The sequence below is a fragment of the Nicotiana tabacum genome, chromosome 1 (assembly GCF_000715075.1).
Source record: "Nicotiana tabacum cultivar K326 chromosome 1, ASM71507v2, whole genome shotgun sequence".
NCBI lineage: Eukaryota > Viridiplantae > Streptophyta > Magnoliopsida > Solanales > Solanaceae > Nicotiana > Nicotiana tabacum.
The window spans coordinates 211247212-211271982 of record NC_134080.1 but is presented as its reverse complement, the minus strand read 5'-3'; the positions used below and the strand labels follow the sequence as shown (position 1 = coordinate 211271982).

Below are 24771 nucleotides of genomic sequence, written 5' to 3'. Positions count from 1 at the left end.
CATTTCTCAGAAAATTCCTCATTACAATGATGGAAGAACTCACTATTTATAGCTACACCTAGGGAACATGGTACTAGGATCAAACCCTCTTAAATGACAATTATGAGGGCCATTGAAGAATGTGTAACGGTGGACAGTGAATGTCATGTTCTCTGTAACGGATCATGCACTTAATACTGTGGAATATTCTTTATTGAATGCTACCGGATGGCAGACATTTATTATGTCTTTATGAATACTATTCCTTCCGAAGACAAGTGAAGCCATTGGCCTCGGGTTCAACTGCCTCTTGTCTTTGGCTCCACGTATCACTTTCTCATATGATCATTAAAAATGAACATATTTTACCCCATACAGATAGTCCCTCTACTTTCCGGTGGCATAATGTTATGTCACCGGGAAGTTGGTAGAGATACCTTTCTTGGTGGGAAATTCTCTAACCTCCTCCAAAAGGTTTCTGACGATTGATTAGACGCACGTCTCTCTATATTTAATGCCTTGACACGCGTCACCCCATGATTCATCACCACTTTTGTCGGTTATCGAGGTAATTATAGGCACGATTTTAGCCGTCCATTTCTTTACTTACACACATCAAACTCTTTCATTTACACTTCTTAATCTATCGAACTTCTCAAACCCTCTTTACTCAACTTCTTACTTTGTTTTCAACCCTTCTTTGATCTTCTTCTTGAGAGAAAACTTTCCTATCTTTTCGATAAAAAATGGATTCTTCTTCCAAAAATCCCAGTTCCTCAAAAAACAAAGGTAAAGCTGATGAAGCCACTCATCATACGGTGAGCACCATCATCCAAGAAGTCTTATCACAACCAAGGACTTCGAAGAGAAGTTCCCAACTTCAAATCCTCGCACTTGGGCCGTTGGCAGATACCCTTCTTCTATCCGTCCTTCCAGCATTCCTACCGTGAAGGAAGATTTCCATTTCCAAGATCTAAGCATTATCACTCTTGATCTAACGGAGCGGGTAACTTACCCAAGAAGGGTTTTACGTATTTTTATACTTATCCATTCACTTTGGGCAGTTCTCTTTGAGTGGAGAGCTCGACTCCGTCATCGTGGAGTTCTGCATCTGTTACCAGGCATGCCGATGCAAGTAAGTCCTTCTGTGTAGAGGACAATCGCTTGTCTTTGGCGCATGTGCTAGGAGGCAAGAGAGGAGCTAACCCTAGATCGGTTGATGGACCTCTAGTCCCCCAAGATCTTCCGCGGGGGAATGGTAAATTTCAGCAAGCGTGGTCACCATGTTCTACTATCTAGCATGGATAACGACAACGAACATAGGTGGATGGAACAATTTTTTGCAGTCGCCACTAATGACATCATTCCGGCAATGGCTTCATCCTTTATGGAATCATGGAACCGCACTCGTAATTTCACCATTTCTCTTTTCTTCCATTACAGATCGTCTCATATCATTATTGACCCTTCTTCTTCCACTTATTTCAACAAATTGGTGGGTTCCACTACGGGTTAAAAGTTTGGACCAGTGGGTCCAAAAGATTTTGGATGTTACAACGCCCGAGACCTGCACGTAGAAAGAACTAGCCCTCAAATACGGGTGGAAGGCCAAAAATCATGGTAGATTAAACTCAACTTGTTGTTTTCCTCTCGTATAAGGAAGCCGATTAACCCCTTTTTTCCTTTGTTGAATTCAGGTCTACCACAGGGCTCAGTTGTCGTTACCGAGAAGGATGTTTTGGCTAATCCTGCTGATGCGACGAGGTTGCTTCAGGAGGTATTTACTTGAACAGGCATATCCGGGCTTGCTTCTAGTGAAAGTTCTTCTTTTCGGAGTCCCCAGCCGAATAATAAGCAACCAAAATAGAGACGTTCCTTCGTGGCCGAGGGAAAAAATAAAAGGGAAAGGAGTGTCGTGCTCGAGTCATCTTCAAATGCTATGGTATATAGCGTCATGCCCGAGCCGGCCATAGATCCCGTGGTTATTAATGATTTTGGAGAATATAATGATGAGGGAGCTTCTCTATATAGAAGACAACGACCTTCATCAACTCAACAGAATGCTCAATCTGTTGAGTTAGTTACCCCATTGAGGCTGATGCCTTGGCCCTCCGGGGGGAGTTTGATATGGTAGAAAATGCCAACTCCCATTTTCGAGTCCCAATCGTTGTACCCGGTACCGTGAGGCTGAGTACCGGGTCCCTTCCATCTTCGGTTGATGAGCAACCAACAACCAACACTGCGCTTGTAGCAGCCGCTTCTCATCCTTTATCGCCATCAGCTTCATATCCTTTTTGACCAAATCCATTTCTGCCACCAACAACTGCTACATCATCTCCACTGGCCGCAGTTACTCGAAACGATGACATTCCTTTTCCCCAGTCCCCCGTTCATGGTAACCTAGGGCAAAATTATGTCGCCCCTTTAGAAGATCCTCAAAGGAGGAGGAGCGTCGGTTTCCACCGGATGCCATCTGTTATCCCGACTGGTGGAACTTGCTAACTATCTGAAGCCTTTGGCTTAGAAAAAGATAGGAATAAAGTGCAAACTCTACCGGAAGAGTGTTTGCTAAATAATGCCATGCACAACACAGCGGCGGTATAATTCTCATTTTCTCGATTGTTTCTTCTATCTTTGTTGTGGCAGGTTTTTGAGTTTGCATTTTTGTTTTATAGGCCAACTTTCTTGCTTTTGAGGGCCTTCAGGGGTTGATCCGTGATAAGGAAGAACTTACCTCCAAGCGGGATCAACTATTGGCCCAGCGAGATCAAACCGTCGCTCGTCTCTCAAAACTGAAAGCACGGGTTGCTGAGGCCGTGGAGTTGGAGGCTCAGTTGCAGCAAAGTGAGCAAGATGTAGTGACCCTTGGCCAAGAGACTGTCCAGTTAAAGGTGCAATTTAAAGAAGATAAGGACAAATGGGTTAAGGTTCAAATGCCATTCTTGTTGCATCCGATCGTAAAGCTGTTTCCATAAAAAAATTGAATAACTTGGAGGCAGCCTTAAACTCTAAAACTGAATAAATTGTTGCTGCTAAGGAAAAGTATGCCCGGTTGGAGGAGAGGCATGAGAAGGTCACGGAACATAACAAGTTTTTAGGTCAAATGTTTGTGACCTTGATGTCAACCTCCGGGCCACTAGATCCATGCGGGACAGTCTTTATACTGAGGTTGACCAACTTAAAGAAGAACTTCAAAGCCGAGCAGCTTCTCTGATTGTGGAAAAATAACATTATATGTATAGTATGAGAAGAAAAACCTTGGAAGAATCCAAAGCATATGTCATTGACTTTGATGTCGTAATCGCTAAGGCCCGTGAGCTGTAGTTAGTTGCAAAAAGAGGTCTACCGGCCTAGTCCGATGCTACTAATTCTTTTGGTTCCAGTATAGAGTTCTCGGGAACTGAAGAGGATCGGAAGGCGACGATGCTGAATGCCAAAATGACGAATGCCAAAATATCGAATCGGCGGTGAATCTGCGCATTTCTCCTAGTGGCGTAGGTGTTTCTCTTCCTCTGGGTTCCGGAGATGTAGTAACTTAGTTTTTTGCTTTCCTTTTCAAACTTTTTTACTTGTGTTGTTTGGCACACTTATTGTAAATTATAACACTTTTTTGTATAAGTTCTTCATTATGCTACTTTGGTTTAAATATTTCCGCAAGTTTACTCTTTGAGTCTTTTTGTTTAGGTATTCACGCAAGTTTGATCTCTGCGTCTTTGCAAGTTTACTTTTTGTGTCTAATTGTGCAAATCTTTGGGTGTATTTCCCCCTGAAAGCATTTGGATTTCGGGCATAAGTTCTTCCGAACTCAACCCTTTAACGTGAGGATTTTCATAAGAGAGGGTTTGTACATATTTACTTTTTGCGTTAGATTGTACAAGGGTTTGGGTGTATTTTTCACTGAAAGCATTTGGATTTCGGACATAAGTTCTTCCTAAATCAACTCTTTAATGAGAGGGTTTTCATAAGAGAGGGCCCTCTTATGTTTACAGTGCTCTTGAAGAGGATGTCTCCCGTTAATTATGGCACTAACATTTGAAGTACTTGTTCAAATGATAAAATCAATTCATCGTTCAGATAAGAAACAAGATAGAAACAAAAGGATTTTACTTTATTCCTTCCATTTTGAAAATTACATAAGCATTCATTGTGCTATAAAGAAATTGTCATTTCTTGTGGCTAACTTGTACAACTTGTTTCTACGGGGCGGGCCAGCGCAGTCCCCGGTCCCGATGACATAATTATGTTTCTGGGTTTCGTGTTCCAGTTGAAATGGAAGTCGTTGTTGCCGTATCCTTGTATCATTTCCCCCCCAGTATTCGAATGTGAAGAATGCGAATTTGAATACTGGAAGTTTTATACCTTCGAGGATTCCACTAGTGACTTGCTAGATAATCTTCAGTTCGATAACAAACTTCGTTTTACCTTAGGAATTTATGCTATCGAGCCAAAGATTATTTAAAAATCCCCTAGTGGCTTGCACTTGTGAACGGTCGGGTAATCTCTGTTCATAGCAAACTTAACTTCTCGGTAGGAACTTTGTGATCGAGTAAAAGATTATCTAACTACTCCGTAGTGGTTCCTTGCTTTTGTGTCTTGTAATTTAAAGGTATTATTGTTGACCCTTTCTTCGTAGTATGCTTTCCTTTGTTGCCTCATTAAAAACCTGCCAGAAAAAAACCAATTGGGACAAAAATTGGACGAAGGAAAAAGAGTGCAGCACATACTTTCAGTACAAATGATATTCATTAACAATAATATCTCTTAAGGTGTGCCACGTTCTAGTTGCTTGGAGGCTTTTCTCCATCTTGATTATCTAACTCATACGATCCTTTCTCGGTGAGAGCTAAAACCCGGTAAGGGCCTTTCTATGTTGGACTTAACTTCTCTACATTGAGCTCCCGGGTGTTCTGCGTCACTTTCCTTAAAACCAAGTCTCCTACTTTGAAAAAACGGAGGTTAGATCTTCGACTATAATATCTTTCTATTCTCTGCTATTGGGTTGCCATTCTTATATGCGCCAAGTCCCTACGTTCATTGAGTAGCTCCAAATTGACCAACATTGCTTCATCGTTTGTTCTTTATCCGCTCGGTAATATCTCAGAGTAGGCTTACATACTTCCACCGGAATCAAGGCTTCTTCTCTGTATACGAGGGAGAAAGGAGTTTCTCCCGTGCTCGATTTGGTCGTTGTTCGGTATGCCCATAATACACCTGGCAATTCTTCAGACCATTTATCTTTAGCTGCTTCCAATCTCTTTTTGAGATTTTGTATAATCATTTTGTTCGTTGATTCTGCTTGATTGTTTGCGCTTGGATGATAGGGTGAAGATGTGATCCTTTTGATTTTTAAGTCTTCAAGGAATTTTGTGATCTATGCTGTTATAAATTGTGGCCTGTTGTCGTAGGCTATCTCTTTTGGTATTCCAAATTTACAAATTATTTTCTCTTATAAGAAATCTACCACTTCACGCTCACCAATCTTCTGACAAGGACCTGGCTTAACCCTTGTAGAAAAATAGTCAGTTAAAATCAAAAGAAATCTTACCTTACCGGGGGCCGATAGTAGAGGTCCGATGATATTCATTCCCCACTTCATAAATGACTATGGTGACAAAACTGAATGCAATGGATCTGCTGGTTGATATACCGACGGTGCGTAGCGTTGACACTTATCACATTTTTCAATGTAAGATTTGGTGTCTTGTTCCATTCAAGGCCAATAATATCCTGCCCTTATTGATTTTAGTACTAAGGAATTTGTGCCTGAGTGATTCCTGTAGATCCCTTCGTGGACTTCTCGCATAACATAATTAGCTTCAGAGGCTCCCAAACATCGGGCCAACGGGCCTTGGAAAGATTTTATGTATAATTGACCCCCTTGAAGCTATATCGAGCTGCTTTAGAGAGCTGTGGCCAAGATGCCCTAGGATCTTCAGGCAACTTCTCGTATTTTAGGTAGTCAATAAATTTGTTTCTCCAATCCCAAACCAAATTAGGCGCGTTTACCTCGTAATGGCTATCTGCGTCCAGTACCGAGTGCATAAGCTGCACGATCGTACAGGAGTCCAATCCTTTCATTTTCGTAAATGAGCCAAGGTTAGCTAGCGCATCTGCTTCTGCATTTTCTTCCCTCGGGATATGCGTGACTGACCACTTCCGAAATCGAGCGAGTAGAGCCTGAACCTTCATTACGATTGTTGCATGCATTCCTACTTGGATTCGATGATCCCGTAGACCTGATTTACCACCAACTGGGAGTCACATTTGATTTATATGACCTCGGTGTCCATTCCTTGGGCCAATTCGAGCCCTGCAATCAAAGATTCATACTCCGCTTCACTGTTAGAGGAATAATTCTTATGGCCTACCTTAGGGTTTATCCCGAAGGTGTAGTTAATACTACACCGGATTAACCACGCTGAGCTCGAACCTTTTCACATTGGAAGATCAGTCCACAAACAAGGACCAAACTCCTAATGTCAATTCCGACACCATTACTACTTCTTTGGTAGCTAGAGGTAAAAGTTTTGGACTGTAATCGGACACAAAGTCGGCCAAACCCTGTGACTTAATTACAATCATCAATTTATATTCTATGTCAAATTCGCTCATTTTGACGACCCATTTGGCCAGCCTATATGAGAGTTCAAGCTTATAAAGAATATTCCACAGGGGAAAAGTGATCACCTTAGCTATCGTATGACATTGGAAATAAGGCCTTAACTCACGAGTGGTGACTATGAAGGCTAAGGCCAATTTTTCCAGATACAGGTAGCGAGTTTCTGCTCCCATTAAAATTCTACTAATGTAGTAAATAGTAGATTGCGTACCTTCGTCCTCAGAGACAAATATTACTTACTGCAACCTCCGAGATTGCTAAGTAGATCAATAGTTTTTTGCCTTCTACCGGTTATGATAGTAATGGATGACTCGACAAATACCTTTTCAAAGCCTGTTGAAACTCCGGGGCCTATTGGAAGTTCTTCTTCGTTTTGAGCAATGACAAGAGATGTTGACATTTCTACAAAGACTTGAAACTGAATCTGTTCAAAGCGGCCAGTCTCCCCATTAGCCTTTGAACCTCTTTTACACTTGATAGCTGGTGCGGGATGTCTTAGAGAGCTTTGAATTTATTGGGGTTGATCTCGATCCCGCTTTGTTACACCATGAATCCTAGGAGCTTACAGGAGTTGACCCCGAACGCACACTTCTTGGGGTTAAGCTTCATGTTATTCTTCCTTAAGATGTAAAAGGTTTTTTGCAAGTATTTGAGATGGTCACCTGCTTTTAAAGACTTACCAAGCATATAAACTTCCATGGTTTTCCCTATTTTCTTTTCAAATATTTTGTTCATAAGTCATTGATAAGTGGCTCCAGCGTTCGTTAACCTGAAGGGCATCACATTGTAACAATATGTGCCGAAATTCGTGATGAATGAAGTTTTTCCTAATCCTTCGTGTTCATTTTTATTTGGTTGTACCTGGAGTAAGCATCGAGGAAACTCATTAACTCGTGCCCGGCTATTGCATCAATTATTTGATCAATGTTTGGCAATGGAAACGAGTCTTTTGGGCACGCCTTATTAAATCCTTATAGTCTACACACGCGCGAAATTTATTATTCTTCTTTGGAACTACTACAATGTTAGCTAGCCAATCAAAGTACTTTACCTCTCGGATTGAACCGATATCAAACAAGCTAGTTACCTCATTTTTGATAAATATGTTTTTGACCTCGGCAATAGGACATTTTTTTGTCTTACCGGAAGGATGCTGGGATCCAAGCTTAGTTTGTGTACGACCAATTCTGGTGAGATACCTGTCATATCCACATACAACCATGCAAAAAAATCGACATTAAATTTAAGGAATTCAAACAAATCTCGACCTGAGATCGGGGTGCAGTCCTGTCCCCAAGTGGAACTTCCTTTCCAAAAACTTTTGAAACAATGCTACTTGTTCAAGTTCCTACACTATAGACTTGGTTGTGTCCGTCTCTTCCAATACCTGAAAATACCTTGGTAATTGATAGGATTCCGACGACTCTTTCCCCTGGTTGATTTCGCTTGGCTTGGGAGTAGGCGTCGGTTCCTGTGATTGCTATGTCGCATGCTCCTTCCCTTTGCTACCAGAGATGAGATTGTGTTCATCTCCCTTGCTGCCGGTTGGTCACCTCTTTTTTTTTTTAATTCCCCCGGGGAATTGGGAATTTCAACAACTGGTTATATGTCTATAGACAATAAATTGCATCAAGAAAATATAATCAAGATCGAAAAATATTGCAACATCGTAGTATTTGATTTCAACTAATATGAGTGTACACTCTCTATGAATCATTTGATTCTTATTTCCAATAGTAAATAAATTCAAGGATCTTCGAGTTTGATCTTGAATATGTAGTTGTTGGCACGAACGATGATCTTGTTCTTGAGCTTGCGCTTGATTGCTTGAACTTGAACTTGAACTTGATTTGTTCTTCGTTCTTGATCTTGAACTTGATTTGTTCTTCGTTCTTGAGCTTGAACTTGATTGCTTGAAGCTTGAAACTTGTGGAGAAATTTGCAGCGTTTGATCCACGAGCTCTTTCTTGTTATATTTTTTTGTGTCTATTCTGGGTTATGAAGAACCCTATTTATAGATATGGGAGGGAAAGTTATGACAAGAATACACTCTTTCCGACCAATCAAATTGAAGTGTGATAAGGCCGCATTTGATTGGCCAAAATATGTCACTGGCACACGTGGCGCAGTTTCATTTGCCTTTAATTTGCCCTATCATGCCTTGTCATTTTGATATGTGGCACGATCTCATTGGATCTTCTGATTGACTTGGCGTGCCATGTCATTTGACACGTGACGCCAAACTGGGCCACTAGGAATATGACATTTTGGTCTTAATGAAGTGGGCTCATCACTTTAGCCCAATTAAATGGGCTAGCCCAATGAGTTAAGACTTATTTATTTAATTTATATATATTGGATTTATATAATTTATTCAATTATATTAGTCCATAATATTTATTTGGACCAATATATCTCAAATTTAATTTATAAGCCCAAATTATTTTATGAATTTAATTTTAATAAAACTTATATGCCTACAAAAACCCCTACTTCAAGACTTATCGGAGTGTCGACTAATTGAAATTCACAGGTTGGGCTTGAAGTACACGTAAAAGACATATTTGTTCTCTTAAAAGTTATCGAGAATTGAACTTTCTCTTTCCTTGAAACAAATATCATATTATAATTGTATTTGTAAAGATACATAATGACCAAACATTAGTCATCACGTAAGAAAACTTATGAAAACCTTTTTTTATTCTCTACATTAAAGAAAAGTTTCACTTCATTTGATATAGCAATTTTCACCGCTAAGGTACGTGACTATCCATGATCAAAAGACTTAATCCATATAGCATTGCCGTCTTTTACCGAGTGTACGTGTCTTTCATTCTCTGACTAGAATTGTAAAACTGCAGGCTCATTATGCACAACTAGCATTATTCAAGTTTGAGTAGGAATAGAATTATAGCGTCCTAATGCATGGTGTGAACTAATTGTGCTAGCCATCTTTTCGGTTGAGCCCACATCAAAAGACATCTTCTCGGCAATCTATTTGGGTCTCTATATATAGATACATATTCTTCATCTTGTAGGCATTAATTCGCTGGGCCTTTTAATGATTATAAGGCAAGAGCACAGTGAAGGTAAGCCCCATTTTTTTTGCATTTTCCGTTGCTTTTTTTGTAGGCCAAAAAGAGAAGTACAAGCTCTTGCATGAAGATGGTTGTCTTAGCGTATGAAGGGATGGATACTCACTCAGCCCAAATATCGGAGTGATTACTCCCAAGATGGCTCGAATATCAGAGAGATTACTTTCAAGGTGACCCAACTATCGTAGAGATTACACTCCAGGTGATACGACTATCAGAGAGATTACTCTCAAGGTGGCCCGACTATCGGAGAGATTACTCTCAAAGTGACCTGACTACCAGAGAAATTACTCTAAAGGTGATCCAACTATCAGAGAGATTACTCTAAAGGTAGCCCGACTATCGGAGAGATTACTCTCAAAGTGTCCTAACTGTCGGAGAGATTACTCTCAAAGTGGCCAGACTGTCGGAGAGATTACTCTCAAGGTGGCCCGACTATCGGAGAGATTACTATCAAGGTGTGAATGGATGGATACTCATCCCTGCTAAAAAATCGGAGGCTATTTCATGACGCAAAGGTTTATATGGCATATTGAAGTACAAGTCCATGGAAACAAATAGATGGACAAATCCTCAAACATCATATGGGAGGACAAATCCATGGCAATATATAGAAGGAAAAATTCATAAAGAGGCCAACTTAAGGTGCGAATGGACTTACATGTCCATCTCAATATTGAAAAGTTATAGTTTCTTTTAAGGACAAACCCACGAAGAGGCCAACTTAAGGCGCAAAGGGACTTAAATGTCCACCTTAAGATTGGAAAATTAAAAAGTTTCAACTCGAAGACTTAGTGAACTTGACGATATCGACTTGAACACTTGGCAAACTTTGACGATTTGACAGACTTTGCAGACATTAACTTGAAGAGTGGTGGACTTTTAAACTTTAACTTGAAAAACTAGAAGGCTTTCATTCGGGCGTTTACTTCCCTTATAAACTGTATGAGTTCGATTTTAGAGGAATCACTCTCATTGTTGTGACCAGTCACCCCTCGGGGTGTTGTTGTCGACCATCTGCGTCATTTGGTTCGCGAGAGCACTGGGAAGAACTAGGCCTTGTCCATTCGCTTTATTGGAATCTCCCGACAACGCCTACTTCAGCTCTGTCATGACCTTATCCTATCGTGTGAGATGGCCTATAATGGTCTCCTGTTGCTCTTGCAAGACCCTGACTGCTTCGATGACGTGCTCTTCTTCAGTATCATTAGGAGTCGCCTCCGAACATGTCACGGATATCGGCCGTCGTGAACCAGCATGGCCTCGTTGCCCTAGTTACGGGTATCACTGATTGAATCCTCGTGTTGAGGCTAATTTCCTTGGTCCTCAATTTTTTGTGTTGTTAATACCATTATCTGCCATTTATAATGATTTTTGCTAAGAACAAGGAATCAATTCAATTACACAATTTTCTATGCCCCATGGTGGGCGCCAAACTGCTTACCCATAAAATGGTACAGTTGAATTTATACGTGTTTTATAGACAAGTGAATTAATTTAATCCTAAAATAGTAGATGAATTTAGATAGAAATGTAAGACTTAGCCTTGGAATTGAAATAAACGGTAGATATCTTAGTTCCGGGCGCAGAGCTACCAAAGTCAGTAAGAACAGTGCAAATAAGAAAGAAAAGTAGATTGTTATTGAGCTTTTTGGTAGAATATAGCATATGCTTCTCAGAAAATTCCTCCTTATAATGATAGAAGAGTTCACTATTTATAGTTATACCTAGGGAACAAGGTCCTAGGATCAAGCCCCTCTTAAATGACAATTATGAGGTCCATTGAAGAATGTGTAATGGTGGGCACTGAATGCCATGTTCTCTGTAACAGATCATGCACTTAATGTTGTGGAATATTCTTCATTGAATGCTACCGGACGACAGACAATTATTTTGTCTTTATGAATACCATTATTTTCGAAGACAAGTGAAGCCATTGCCCTCGGGTTCAACTGCCTCTTGTCTTTGATTCCACGTGTCGCTTTCTCATACAATCATTATATGAACATAGTTTACCTCATACACTGGTATTGTCGAATATGAAATAATAGTACAAGATTAACTTAACACATTGGTAATTAAGAAGTGAAATGGTTCATAGTTATGGTAAATTTGCAATTGCACAAGCAAAGGGATCGAAAGTACACATTTCAATCAATTGAAGGTTGTATATACTTAGTCAAATATTACAAGGACTAAAAATAAAATTCTACTTTTATTCTAATTCTACTTCTTCCTTTCCTTTGTTTAACAAGAATAAAATTAAAAGTTTTAAGTTATGAACAATCAAATAGGCAGACTGCAGAGTAAGCTTCCTTTAAGATGGTGCAGGTACTATTTAATTGAATCTAAAATAAAATACCCAAAAGCTGATAGTAAAATTCTTAAGGGAGAGACCTGATGAAATGCTGTAACACTTGTGCAGAAAAAAATTGTATTTGTTCATTTTATTGACATCGTGCGATTACAAAAGCATGTTATTAGAGATAAAATATAAAGTTTAAAGTTAAAATATTTTGAATATTTTTTATTTGTAAAAATTAAAAAAGAAAAAGGATGAGAAAAAAACTATAAAAAGGACCATATAAGATGAAACACATGGATACTAACATATACACGAAAAGTTTATTTTGAACCCTATCTTTGAATGTCTGAGTTTCTAATTGTACTCCTTTTTATAAAATGTTTAAAGAATATATAATATTAGGGTATGATATACAACCAAAGTATTCGCAATTGAGAAGAAAGTCGCATGTCGAATCACAATATATTCGAATATTTAAAATTTTGCGATCACTGTTGTGTAATTGGGTATCTCCTACTCGCTTTTTACCTACGTAAAAATTATCAATTCTAACTTTTAGAGTTTGTCACATGGCTTACCCACTTTCTTACGATGTCTAATATCTTTTGCAAGAGTTTAATTTATATAACTCGATTGCATTAAAAAAGAATTACACTATTAAGTCACGCATAAAAAATATAATTTCTCTATAAAAAGCAAGATTTGTAATTAAAAATAAAATATATTAATTATCTATTACAACATGTAATTATGAGTTTATAGTGTAATTTTTTTACAATTTGGATGTATATAAGTTAAGTTGTAAATACGGAGAGAGTTTAAATTAAGTAAAAAAGAAATAATACCATGAGCTCACCCAAAGGATATCTACAAGTAAATCATGTTAAAATTTATTAATTATCATATGCTACAATAGGTAAAGATGATACCATGTATATAATATAACATAAACTCATATTAAAAAGTATTATTCTAATCAAGGCTATTGAGGGTGGCACGATACCTCGACGCTCCGGTAAAAGTTTATGTATATACAAGTATTTTATACTGAATCGAAGTGAACTAATTTAAAGCCGATTGAACCGATTAAATTTATATTTGAATTCAATCTCCTTCACCGATTTGTATTAAAAACTGTGACACCCGTAATCATCAAATTGTGAATCTCTTTTTTATTTTTGTCGCATGGCTGCTTTATTACGTGTATTTGCAAGAGTCCGGAACTAAAATGTGGTTTTTTTTTACTCAAAATACACAAATAATTGTTAAAAAAAAGTTACCAAACTATATATAACGCCACAAAAAGTGGCGCTATACAGTAACGGTAACTGCACCGTTACTGTATAGCGCCACTTTTTGTGGCGTTATATATAGTAAACCTGACACATCTTACATAGCACCACTATTAATGGCGCTATACCCCTTATTACCTAACCCCACCAATAATTTCTGGGTTCAATAATTCAAAAGCGTATAAAGCCACTTTTTGTGGCGCTATATACAAAAAAAAAATCTCTCCGACTAGCCATTTCCTATATAAACATCGTAGAATCTCCACAACTTCATTCAAAATTTATTTTTAACTCTTGTTGGTTTCTATTGTTGTTAAATTCTCCAGCATTTTTTCATTATGTCTGAAGAACGTAGAATAAGAGTATCATTATATTGGGGGGGTGAGGTTGTGATGGAGAATAACTCTGTGGGCTACAGTTTACCTGCTAAGTGTAATGTTAAATTGCCACTTTCAATGGAGTACGAAACATTGATATCGTTGTTATGCAAAAAAATGAGTGTGAGAAAACGTTCAGTGATACTCAAAGTAACCGGAAGATATCCGTATTCCGTTACGCTGCAAGGGGTTGCTTTTTACTCAGAGTTTAACATCGACGATGATGACACTTTGAGTGATTTCCTGAGGACTCCGGACGAATGCCGGGAATTTCTTGTAATCACAATGTTGGAGATGTACGTGAAGGTCGAAGACGTTCCAAAAAACGAGGTTGTGCGTAGTAGAGATAACCCCCAGTCATCGGGTGGTTTATTCTGGATCAGTTTTTGCCGGACATGTTCCGGATGAAAGATTTTTTCTTTATTTAAATTTATCACCGTCGGCGAATGAGCAGCGAGAAAATAATTTATACCATGCTTTCCATAATTCACAAGAAGAGTGGTAAACTTCAATTTTCATTTGTGTTAATTATGTATATTTTGGCGTATTGAATTAATTTTAACGCTCATTTATTTAATAGGGGGTACCGGCTGGATATGAATTTTACAAGTGGCCCATCCGGTAGTCATCACCTAACTGAAAACGTCCATCATGGAATGTCATCACATTACGACTTGTAAGTGAAATGATATAGCCATATATAAAGCATTTATTAATTTAGTAGCTTATATTTTTGTTGAAATGTGCAGTGAAAACGAGCAAGTTGAACTACCCGTACTTACTCAATTGCCCGAAAACGACGTATTACATCAGGATCTGGCAGATGCACAGAGTGAGGAAGAGAACAACGATTACGATAACAATGCCGATGAATCGGGAGACGATACACCATTTGCTCGTGAGGATGGTGATGAAGAGGACGATGAGGAAGGACCCGATTTGAAGAGAGTCCCCCATAGACAAAAAGTGTACGAGTCTGAAGTGTCGTTTCATTCAAGGGAGATTCCTTATATTGATAACTTGTCAGTCGTGCCGGATGTGGAAGCTCTCACAAGGGATTTTGATGAAATCCGGACAGAATGTGGGATGAGTCTAGACCAACGATGCTTGCAAAGAGGATGCTTTTTCCTGATAAAGCACGCGTAAGCAGGGCTTGTAAAATGCACAATGTTAAAGAGTGTCGTGAGATGCAGGTATCGGAGTCAAGTCCGACGGTATACAAGGCTATTTGCCGCAGGTGGTTTTGGCCATGTAATTGGATGTTGCGTGCGTCGAAGAAGAAGACAGGTATGTGGAAAGTGGGTAAATACATTCCCACCCACACATGCGAAATGGACACTTTCAACGGGAATCACTTCAACTTGGATATTGACTTGATATCTCTTGTACTTATTCCGCACATCGAAGCGTCCATAAGGTATAAAATCAAAGAGTGCATTACAGCAGTCCACCAGGAATATGGCCACACAATTACTAAAAGAAAGGCATATCTTGGGCTCAAAAGAGCGTTTGAAATAGTCTATGGTAACTGGGATAAGTCATTTGCGGATCTGCCTAGGTACATGGCTGCACTGCAGCACTTTAACCCCGGAACAGTTGTTGAATGGAAGCTTGAGGGGAGTCCGGGTAAACCAGAATATATATTCAATTACGTGTTCTGGGCGTTTAAGCCAGCAATTGATGGTTTTTCATATTACCGGCCCGTAATATCCATAAACGGAACTCATGTCTATGGAAAGTACGATATCAAGCTATTGATAGTCGTGACAGTGGATGCTAATGGACAGATATTTCCTCTAGCCTTTGCTATTTGTGCCTATGAAAGCACAGAGACGTGGACAATGTTTTTGAACCACCTAAAAGAGCACGTTGTCAAACAGCGTTCAGGTATTTGTCTAATATCTGATCGACACAGGGGTATATTAAGTTCTGTGGAGAACCTTCCTGCCTGGCAAGAACCTCATGCATACCACCGTTACTGTGTGAGGCACTTTAAGGCCAATTTCAATAAGGCACATCCCAAAAAATGATCTACATGATTTGATGTGGATGGCAGCAACAGACCACCACCAACATAAATTCCGGAGGCATATGGATTCTATCAGGCAAGAAGACGAGGCAGCATATCGTTGGTTAATGCGACATGACCCTGAAAAGTGGACGTTGCATGCAGATGGTGGCAGAAGCTGGGGAATTCTTACTACAAACGTGTCAGAATCCTTCAACGGGTTATTAAAGTCGGCAAGAGGATTGCCCGTCACAGCCATGGTGCGTATGTCGTTCAAGCAGATGGCGGAGAGGTTTGTACAACGGTCTGCAGTTGCAACGGAATTGATGGAAAGGGGTGTTGAATTTATGCCAGTGCCTATGAAGAGATTAGAGAAATACAGACGGCGAGCATATTGGCATTCCTTTTTGCAATATGATAACGAACGAGGTATTTTTGAAGTTCGCACCGCTATCCATAATAATCGGGGTAATAATGTACATACTGTAAATGAATCCACAAGGTTATGCTCATGTGGGAAATGGTCAATCTACCACATGCCTTGTTCACATGCCATCAAGTGTTTTCAACGTGTTGGTTATGCGGAGACCAACTATATTGATCAACAATATAGTGTTTCCAAATACCTAAACACATATAGTGGTCAGTTGCAACCAGTGGGTGCTGAGCATTACTGGCCCCCAGAACCATTTAAAATGGTGTGTAACAAGTCCTATTTGCGTAAAAGACAGGTGCAGAAGAGAACGTGTATACGGAACCAAATGGATGTTAGTGATACCGTATATGCGCGCAAATGTGGTATATGCTCGCAAACAGGACACGACCGTAGAAAATGTCCTTTGGGTGGCAACAGTAATCAAGCTCAGGGCGGGTGTTCTTCTATTGTACCTAACTACCCATGAGTTCATGTTGTAATAATTAGTTGTTATGTATACGATTTAAGTATTTATGAAATAAAATTTTCTTGTTTGTTAATTATGATTTGTACTTTCCCATTTTACCTATTTAAATAATAATTTAATATAATTATCGGTATATTTATTATGTGTGTGTTGTCTTGTCGACATCACGATATTTAATACGCAAAATATAGCGCCATTATATATGGCGCTATGTGTGTCTTGTCTTGTAGAACTGAAAAACCTGAAAAAGCTGATCGGCTGACATAAAGTCGTCTTGTCAACATCATGATATGACGCCATTAGATATGACGCTATCTAATATAGCGCCATTAGATATGGCGCTATATGTGTGTTGTTTCGCCTATAAATAATGGGGTCATTGTAGTTATTTTGTGTGCTAAAAATTTCCCCCAGAAATATTTCATTAAAAGTAAGTAAGGTTTTTTATTATAAGCAAATATTTCACAAATGGCTCAACCTGGTCGTCCACCAATTTGCTTATGTGGAAAACCATGCATGATGGATTGTGGGTGGGAAGGTGCTAACGCTGGATGCCGCTATTTGTGTTGTATGAACACGTTGTACAAGCAACCCGACGAACCTACTTGTGAATTTGATGAATGGGCTGAGGAACCATGTTATCAGGAAAGCTACAGGGAGAGATTACAAGATTTTCATAATATGTGGTTATACCAGCAGAGAATACAAAAGGAAGGAGATAGAATTATTACAGAAATGAGGGAGAAACTGAAGGAGGTGGAAGATAAAAAATGGAGAGCAGAATGGAATTGTGAAGCACACAAGGAACGCAACGAAAAATATAAACGGGAACTTGTGGAGGTGAAGGCGAGAGTGAAAGAGTTAGAAGAAGAAAAAGAACAAATGGAGGAACGATTTAAGTGGTTGGAGCGAAGAATAAATGACAACTGGGGATGGAGCATTGGCGTGTATGTGTTTAGTGTCATTTTCATATTTCATGTATTTTTATTATGTTGGCATGTTATGTTTGTGTTTGTGTTGTAGTAATATTTTCCTTGTTTGTTGTACTAAATTTTATTTTAATTTAAGTGGAAGTTAAGTTTAAGTTGTTGTGTTACTATACCAAATACTATAAAACGAAATGAGAACTAAAAAAAAGTAACTGTCATATCGATTAAATATTGTTGTTAATGTATACAAAAATATTATTTACACCAAAAAAAACATAAAAATGGAAGACCGAATCAATGTGTCTCGCATCCGGTGTGTCTCAAAGTAGCCGTTGGCCTGAGGCGCATCCCCTGCCGCCCGGGTACGCTATCAGGATCATCATCATCAAGTCGTCTCCTTATTGCTGTATGCGGCACAGGATGACATGTATCGGTGGTGTTGTCAGGTCTAGTAGAAGGCTACATAATAATATCAAACTTAGTATAGAAAACTACATAACAATTCACAAAAATTTATATTGTCTTACCATAATCGTGTCTGGATCTTGAATGTAGTCATCTGTCGCAGCATCGCATAAAGCCTAAAAAGTAAATTAATAAAGTTAAAGAAAATAAATAAGTTATAGTAAAAACAGTAATAAAATTAATACTAATAAACTCATACCTGCGCATGTGATGAGCTGCCATAACTCAGTCGGTGCCCACTATCAAAATCTCGGATCGGTCAAGACTCATCAGTGGTAGACGGGCCAGAAAAATATCTACCCAACTCCACTCCTTGAAAATTCGAGCCCGTGATCAAGAATTGACCCGATGGGGTCACCTGCGACGTCCCTGGAGTGTCATAAATGCCAAGGCTGTAAGACGGCATGTCGGTCTCATGCATGCCACCTCCCATATCAGCAGCAACATCATCAGCAGGAGCCTCAAAGCCCCCTTGCTGCTCGAATCTATGCTGGGGCTGTAGGGGTAGTAGCTTCGACGTCCGAGGGCCGGGATGTATAGGTGCATCCATGTCGTCAACTGTAAATTCATAATTTTTAATAACTATCATTAATAATTATGTGTTTTTTTATAATTTAAATTCATATTTTTTAACAACTTAATTGTAAAAATTATATATATACTTATGGGTTTCGTGCTAGATTTTCTGAGGCCTAGTGGTACCAAACTATCATTAATAATTTTATGTTTTTTTAATAATTTTTATTCATATTTTTTAATAACTTAATTGTAAAAATTATATATATATATATATATATATATATAATTTTTATAATTATGGGTTTCGTGCTAGATTTTCTGAAGCCCAGTGGTACCAAACTATCATTAATAATTTTATGTTTTTTTAATAATTTTTATTCATATTTATTTAATAACTTAATTGTAAAAATTATATATATAATTTTTATAATTATATATATATATATATATATATATATATATATATATATAATTTTTATAATTATGGGTTTCGTGCTAGATTTTCTGAGGCCCAGTGGTACCAAACTATCATTAATAATTTTATGTTTTTTTTATAATTTTTATTCATATTTTTTAATAAATTAATTGTAAAAATTATATATATATATATAATTTTTATAATTATGGGTCTCAGTGGCACAGTATAAGATAATTAAACAAAATGAATTCTAAGCTAAAATACTACACAATACCTACGCTACAAGGCTCTAAATTTTACTACGCTAAAAGGGTCTACGTTTTACTACGCTAAAAAGGTCTACATTTTACTACGCTAAAAAATATTCTAAACTAAAAGGCATAAAAACACATAAATATACATGAGGATATTAACAAACACATTGTTTAGACTAATTTACATATTTTTATACAACACTAAAATTAAATCCGGATAAAATTTAACATGCGAGTTTCGGAAAAAATAAACACAAACCGAAATAGAACACATACAAATCAAGTAATATGCATTGTTATAAAAGTTTCAACTTAAAATAAATCGAAATACCTCGATTTAGAATTTTCGGAATGTAAATAGATCGAAATTTTGACTCCGGAAGAGTGAATCCATAATAGCATGAAGCTCTACTCGACAGTGGGACCACCAATCTTCAACTTTTATGTGCCGGGTGGACCCAAATTATTTTTATTTTTTTTAAAATGGGGCAGAATCGTGGGGGGACCAAAAGGGAGTAAAATAATGGAGATGAAACGAAGAAGAAGAAGAAGACGGAAGGATTTTTAATAAGGGGTATAGCGCCATTAATAGTGGTGCTATGTAAGATGGGATTTTGGGGTATAGCGCCATTAATAGTGGCGCTATGTAAGATGTGTCAGGTTTACTATATATAACGCCACAAAAAGTGGCGCTATACAGTAACGGTGCAGTTACCGTTACTGTATAGCGCCACTTTTTGTGGCGTTATATATAGTTTGGTAACTTTTTTTTAACACTTATTTGCGTATTTTGAGTCAAAAAAACCACATTTTGATTCCGGACTCGTATTTGCAATACACTGTATTCTCCACTAACCATAGTTACCTTCCAATTAAAGAACATTATTATCTTAAACAAACTCTAGTTTACCTTGATTTTCTACTAGTCTTCCTTTTTCTCCTCCTCCATTTCCCCATCCCAAAGCTCTACACTTTTTCTTCTCCCTCCACCCTCTGTTTGTCCATTTCAAGAATCTAGGAGTAGTAAACTAAACCAAATTTTCTTATAGTATTAGCGTAAATCTTTGAAAGTTACTCACCTCGAATCCACCATCACACACACACACACAATCTTTCTCTCTCCAATTTCATCAACCAAGTAAAGTGTAGAGTCTTGTGTATGAAAGAATAATTGGGTCTTTCTCTGTTTCTTGAATAGTAGCTTACCCTGTTCAATTCTTTCTTTTCTCCAAAACTGACAGTTTTCAGTTAGGCAAAAATTCAAACACATTGTGTGCTACAATTAACTGGTTAGTTATTGGTTAATTGGTGATGAGACAAAAACAGAGTACTTTGTTTTTACTCAAATGGGAAGACATATAATTAATGGTGGTGTTAATAGTTGGAAAATAGTGCCACCACCAATTTCAAGTTTGGCACCAGCAGTAAGTGGTGGTAGTGATGTAGAAGGAGGAGAAGATAGTAACCATTGGAGAAGCTTTGACAATTCTGTAAATGCTGTGTCATTTGGTTTTGTTGCAACTGCTATTCTTATTTCTATGTTCTTAGTTATGGCTATTTTTGAGAGGTTTCTCCGGCGAAGATCTTCCACCACCGGTGGCCGGAATAGTACTGATCTTGTTGCTCAAATGAGGGTCCAAAGGAAACTTGATTACCCATCTCCCGAGGTATGCTTTCTCTTTCTCTCTGTTCCAATATTGCTTAGGAAAATATTTTACTCACTCCTAAGCAATTAATTTCTTTTTTTTTTTTTCAAAATAAGTGTACATTTATATAATAAAAAAATTCAGTTTGTTCTTAAAAAATTATCCTTGTGTACGTATATACAACATTTAATTAAGGGTAGTTTAGTCACACAAACTATTTTTATCTAGAATTTAGTATTTTTTTAATGGGTATGCCCAAAATAAATTGGTCACTTATTGTGGACCAGAGGAATTCTGTGACAAAAATATTTTATTTGAGTTTAACTTTTATACTTGTGAAAAAAATAAGTACAAAACTTGGATATATCGGTCAAGTTTTCTTTGGAATCAGTTTTTTATCTTATGTTATAAGATATGTTCTCTGTAACATCATTTCTCGTATAACAACCAAAAAATATCAGAACATACAAAGCTTTCATAAAAAAGTTTGATTGTATATGTAATCCTTTATAAAATGAAGGATTAGAAGGATTAGTAGTCTCGAAAATATGACATATTACAAATTAAGATAAATTGTTAGCAGGGACAGACCTAGAGTATAGAATATGGGTTTTCGGAAACCCAGTAACTTTTGCATTGACCCTATTTATATTAAGAAATTCACTAAATATTTATAAATATCTAACTGTGAACCCAATTATTATTGCATATTAATCTAAAATTACGGTAGGAACCCATAAGTTTCAAATCCTGGATCCGCCTCTGATTGTTAGTGTTAAATTTCATTTACCGTAAGTCAAATAATTTATTCAACTATATTGGTTAGAGACAGTAGATAATTGGTCTTTCAAATGTAGTTTAACATGTGATAATAGGTTAACTATATTTTACCAAGTTATTATTACTATATATCACGAATACTAACTTATAATTACCTCTCTTAATTAAGTGATTTGAATGTTTAATTTATTATTTATTTTGTCAGTAAATAAAACTTAAACTCATATAAAAAATTATTTTTTAGTGTTTTATCTAGCAATTTGTGATTTGTGTATGTTTTAATCGTTGCTTCAGTGCTAGTCATTTAATAATTTTTTTGCATGGAAAATAAAAGTAAGTATTACTACAATATTTCCTAAGAAAATGGAAATATATACGGTTATTCTAGGTTTCTTGTATGTTTTAAGGATCATAATGAGTAGGCTAACTAACTTTTTTGTGACAGTTAATTGCTTTTTTCCTTATGCCATTATTGCTTTTTCACATAATTATGGCTATTATAGTATATAGCTGGATTATTTGACTGGGATTCTATTCATAATTATCATTTGGTAGACCTTAGTGACTGTTGATGATTCGTGATAATCATGTCGTTGAAATATTTATGCCTCAGACCAAAAAGAAAAAGTGATAATATTATTCCGGTTAAAGATATCTTTTAATTCGGTGATTTTCTCAGACCAAATAGATTCGAATAGCATATGGTTAAATTACAAAAAAATTGTTGTGTAAAATGCTTCTTTTCAGCGTCATGAATTTTACCACCAAAGGATGTGGTGCAGCGAATAGGGCTGCTTTTCCCTTAACCGGTCTCGAATTTTAGCCCTGGATATAGAAAAATCCTTGGTAGGGAGCGCTTCCCCTGAATGGGACCCTACGTGGCGTGAATCCGAATATAATCGGGCTCCAATGCTGGTACCGGACACCGGGTGGGAAACAAAAAAAAAAAGACTTCCAAAAAAATGAAATATAATTGTCCCTAGGTCTTTGGTCTAGCGGTAAAATGCGTAGCATTTGCGCGTCACGAGTTCAAACTTTGTCACAAACAAACGTCTTGTATTTAGGTGAAGAACGGTAAAGAATGAGCCCATTATCAATCGAATTTTATATCGAGCGCCATTTATCCTCGGGAATTTCTCACTTATCAAAGAAAAATACAATTTCCAAGTTGAAACATCTCATTCCCAAGTGTTCATGCGATTCTTTATCTAAAGCCAAAATTATATTGGACAAGAGGTTGCTATGATGGCCCCATTGTGGCTTTGCATGGTACTATTTAAGTTAAAAGACTTTTGGGAAAAAGACTTTTTTGATTGAAACCCATGTTGTGTGTCCCAGTTTTGTGCATAATAGAAGACATTAATACCCAGGATATGCTATTTTATACAAGGAGCCATTCAAAACATGTTTTTTTTAATTGACTGATTTACAATTTTTTGGTCAGCTTGTCTCAGTATCTAGCCAAAAAAAAATTATGTGGTAGGGAGACATGAAACTATAGCTTATATGACATCCTACCATATTTTGACTTTGGAGACCAAAATGACATAAGACCTTTTTTTTTCACTCGGTGTCGGATACCCATTTCGAGGTCCAACAAATCCGGATTTTGTGCTGGAAAGTCCCATATTGATGGATAATAAAGCGCTCCTTACCAATGACGATTCCATTCCTGAAACTTGAACCGAGACATCTAGTTAAGGATGGAGGGGTAATTAGCACCTCACCATAACCTTTGTTGGTTCCTTTGAATTAATGCTGGGATTCAACATTGTGTTGAAATGTTACCTTTTTTTTTTTTGGCAAAATAATGGAGCAGATCAATGAATTTGAATTTAAAAATTCACAATCTAGATGGAGTACAAGTGGGAATATCTGAAACTTCTATAGCGGGCTATATTATGAGATACTTGTTAACTGTTCCTTTTTAGCTAAGCAACACTTGTGTAGTAATATTCACAAGATTATTCCTAAAGCTACATTCTTTGCTTTAGATGTTTAGTTAATTAATTGATTCCTAGAATCATGTTTTACAAATGCTTAATGGTGAAGAGAACTAATTTATTCAAAATATAAAACGTGGAGAGAACTAAACATCCTCTCTAGCCGAGGGTCTTTCGGAAACAATCTTTCTTCGATCTCCAGGGTAGGGGTAAGGTCTGCGTACACACTACCCTCCTCAGACCCCACTTATGGGATTAAACTGGGTTTGTTGTTGTTGCTGTTGTTGGAGAGCACTAAACACGAAACATACGAATGTACAGGCATACATATATATTACTGTGAAAATGTAGGAGAAAATTTATGTTTATGTTGTATGGCAAAGTCAGAGCCATGGCTATATGCTAGACTAGATTTGATTATAATGTATTGGATTTACCTGCTTCTTTCATAAGTAGAGCTATATGTTACTCTTTTGGTTTCATTCCTCCGTTTTAACTTCCATACAAGGTTAAACTATACTTGAAGTATGGATTTTTTACATTGTTAGCGTATATAACTTAAGTTCATTTTTTAAATGATTCTCAACTATGCAGAGCTGCCTTTCTGATTTTCTTTGTTACTACTTCAGATGACTTTTTACGCGAACGGAGTCTCAGTACTGATGCCTGGAGAAGAAGTTCCTACCTTCATTGCACATCCTGCACCTCCACCTTGTCCTCCGGAGTGTATTCCTCAACCCCGTCATCAAGACGACGCGTGTTCAAGTCCAGCCTCAACTTCTATTGGCCATAGCCACAATTGACAATACAAATATGAAACTGAAGTTTATGGATATCAGTATCCTGAACCTGTAAAAGTAGATATTGGTAGAAATGTCCACTCATATTGAGATGAAAACTTAAGGGCCTTTTTTCCCCTTGAGGAACTTATCATTGTATTTACATAGTGTAATGTAATTTGCCTACTGGCTTTCTTCACTACTCCAGGGTATGTTCCAACTCCAGCCCTTGTTTAGATGGGGCTTGGAATACCAAAATGAAGAATCAAACTCACTTTCTTGCTTGTTTCTTGGTTGACATTTTTACACAAGAACATCAAGGCAGATTCAAAACCTCTTACAATCTTACTCCCTTGCAAAACACAATTTCATTATCTCAAAAAGCCTTCTCCTTTTCTCCTTTTTATTATGGTCTTTCTTTTGAGTTATATGTAGCATATCATGGCAAAAAGATACTATTT

At 37.4% G+C, this 24771-nt stretch overlaps 1 protein-coding gene across 1 annotated transcript; it reads left to right on the top strand.

Moving 5' to 3' along the window:
* Window positions 1-20053: 20053 nt before the first annotated feature.
* LOC107809620 (uncharacterized) lies at window positions 20054-24509 on the top strand. The gene is made up of 2 exons (XM_016634279.2): window positions 20054-20829; window positions 24161-24509. Exons 1-2 carry the CDS (start codon window positions 20509-20511, stop codon window positions 24332-24334), a joined length of 495 nt encoding a protein of 164 aa, XP_016489765.1. The 5' UTR covers window positions 20054-20508; the 3' UTR covers window positions 24335-24509.
* Window positions 24510-24771: the final 262 nt, after the last annotated feature.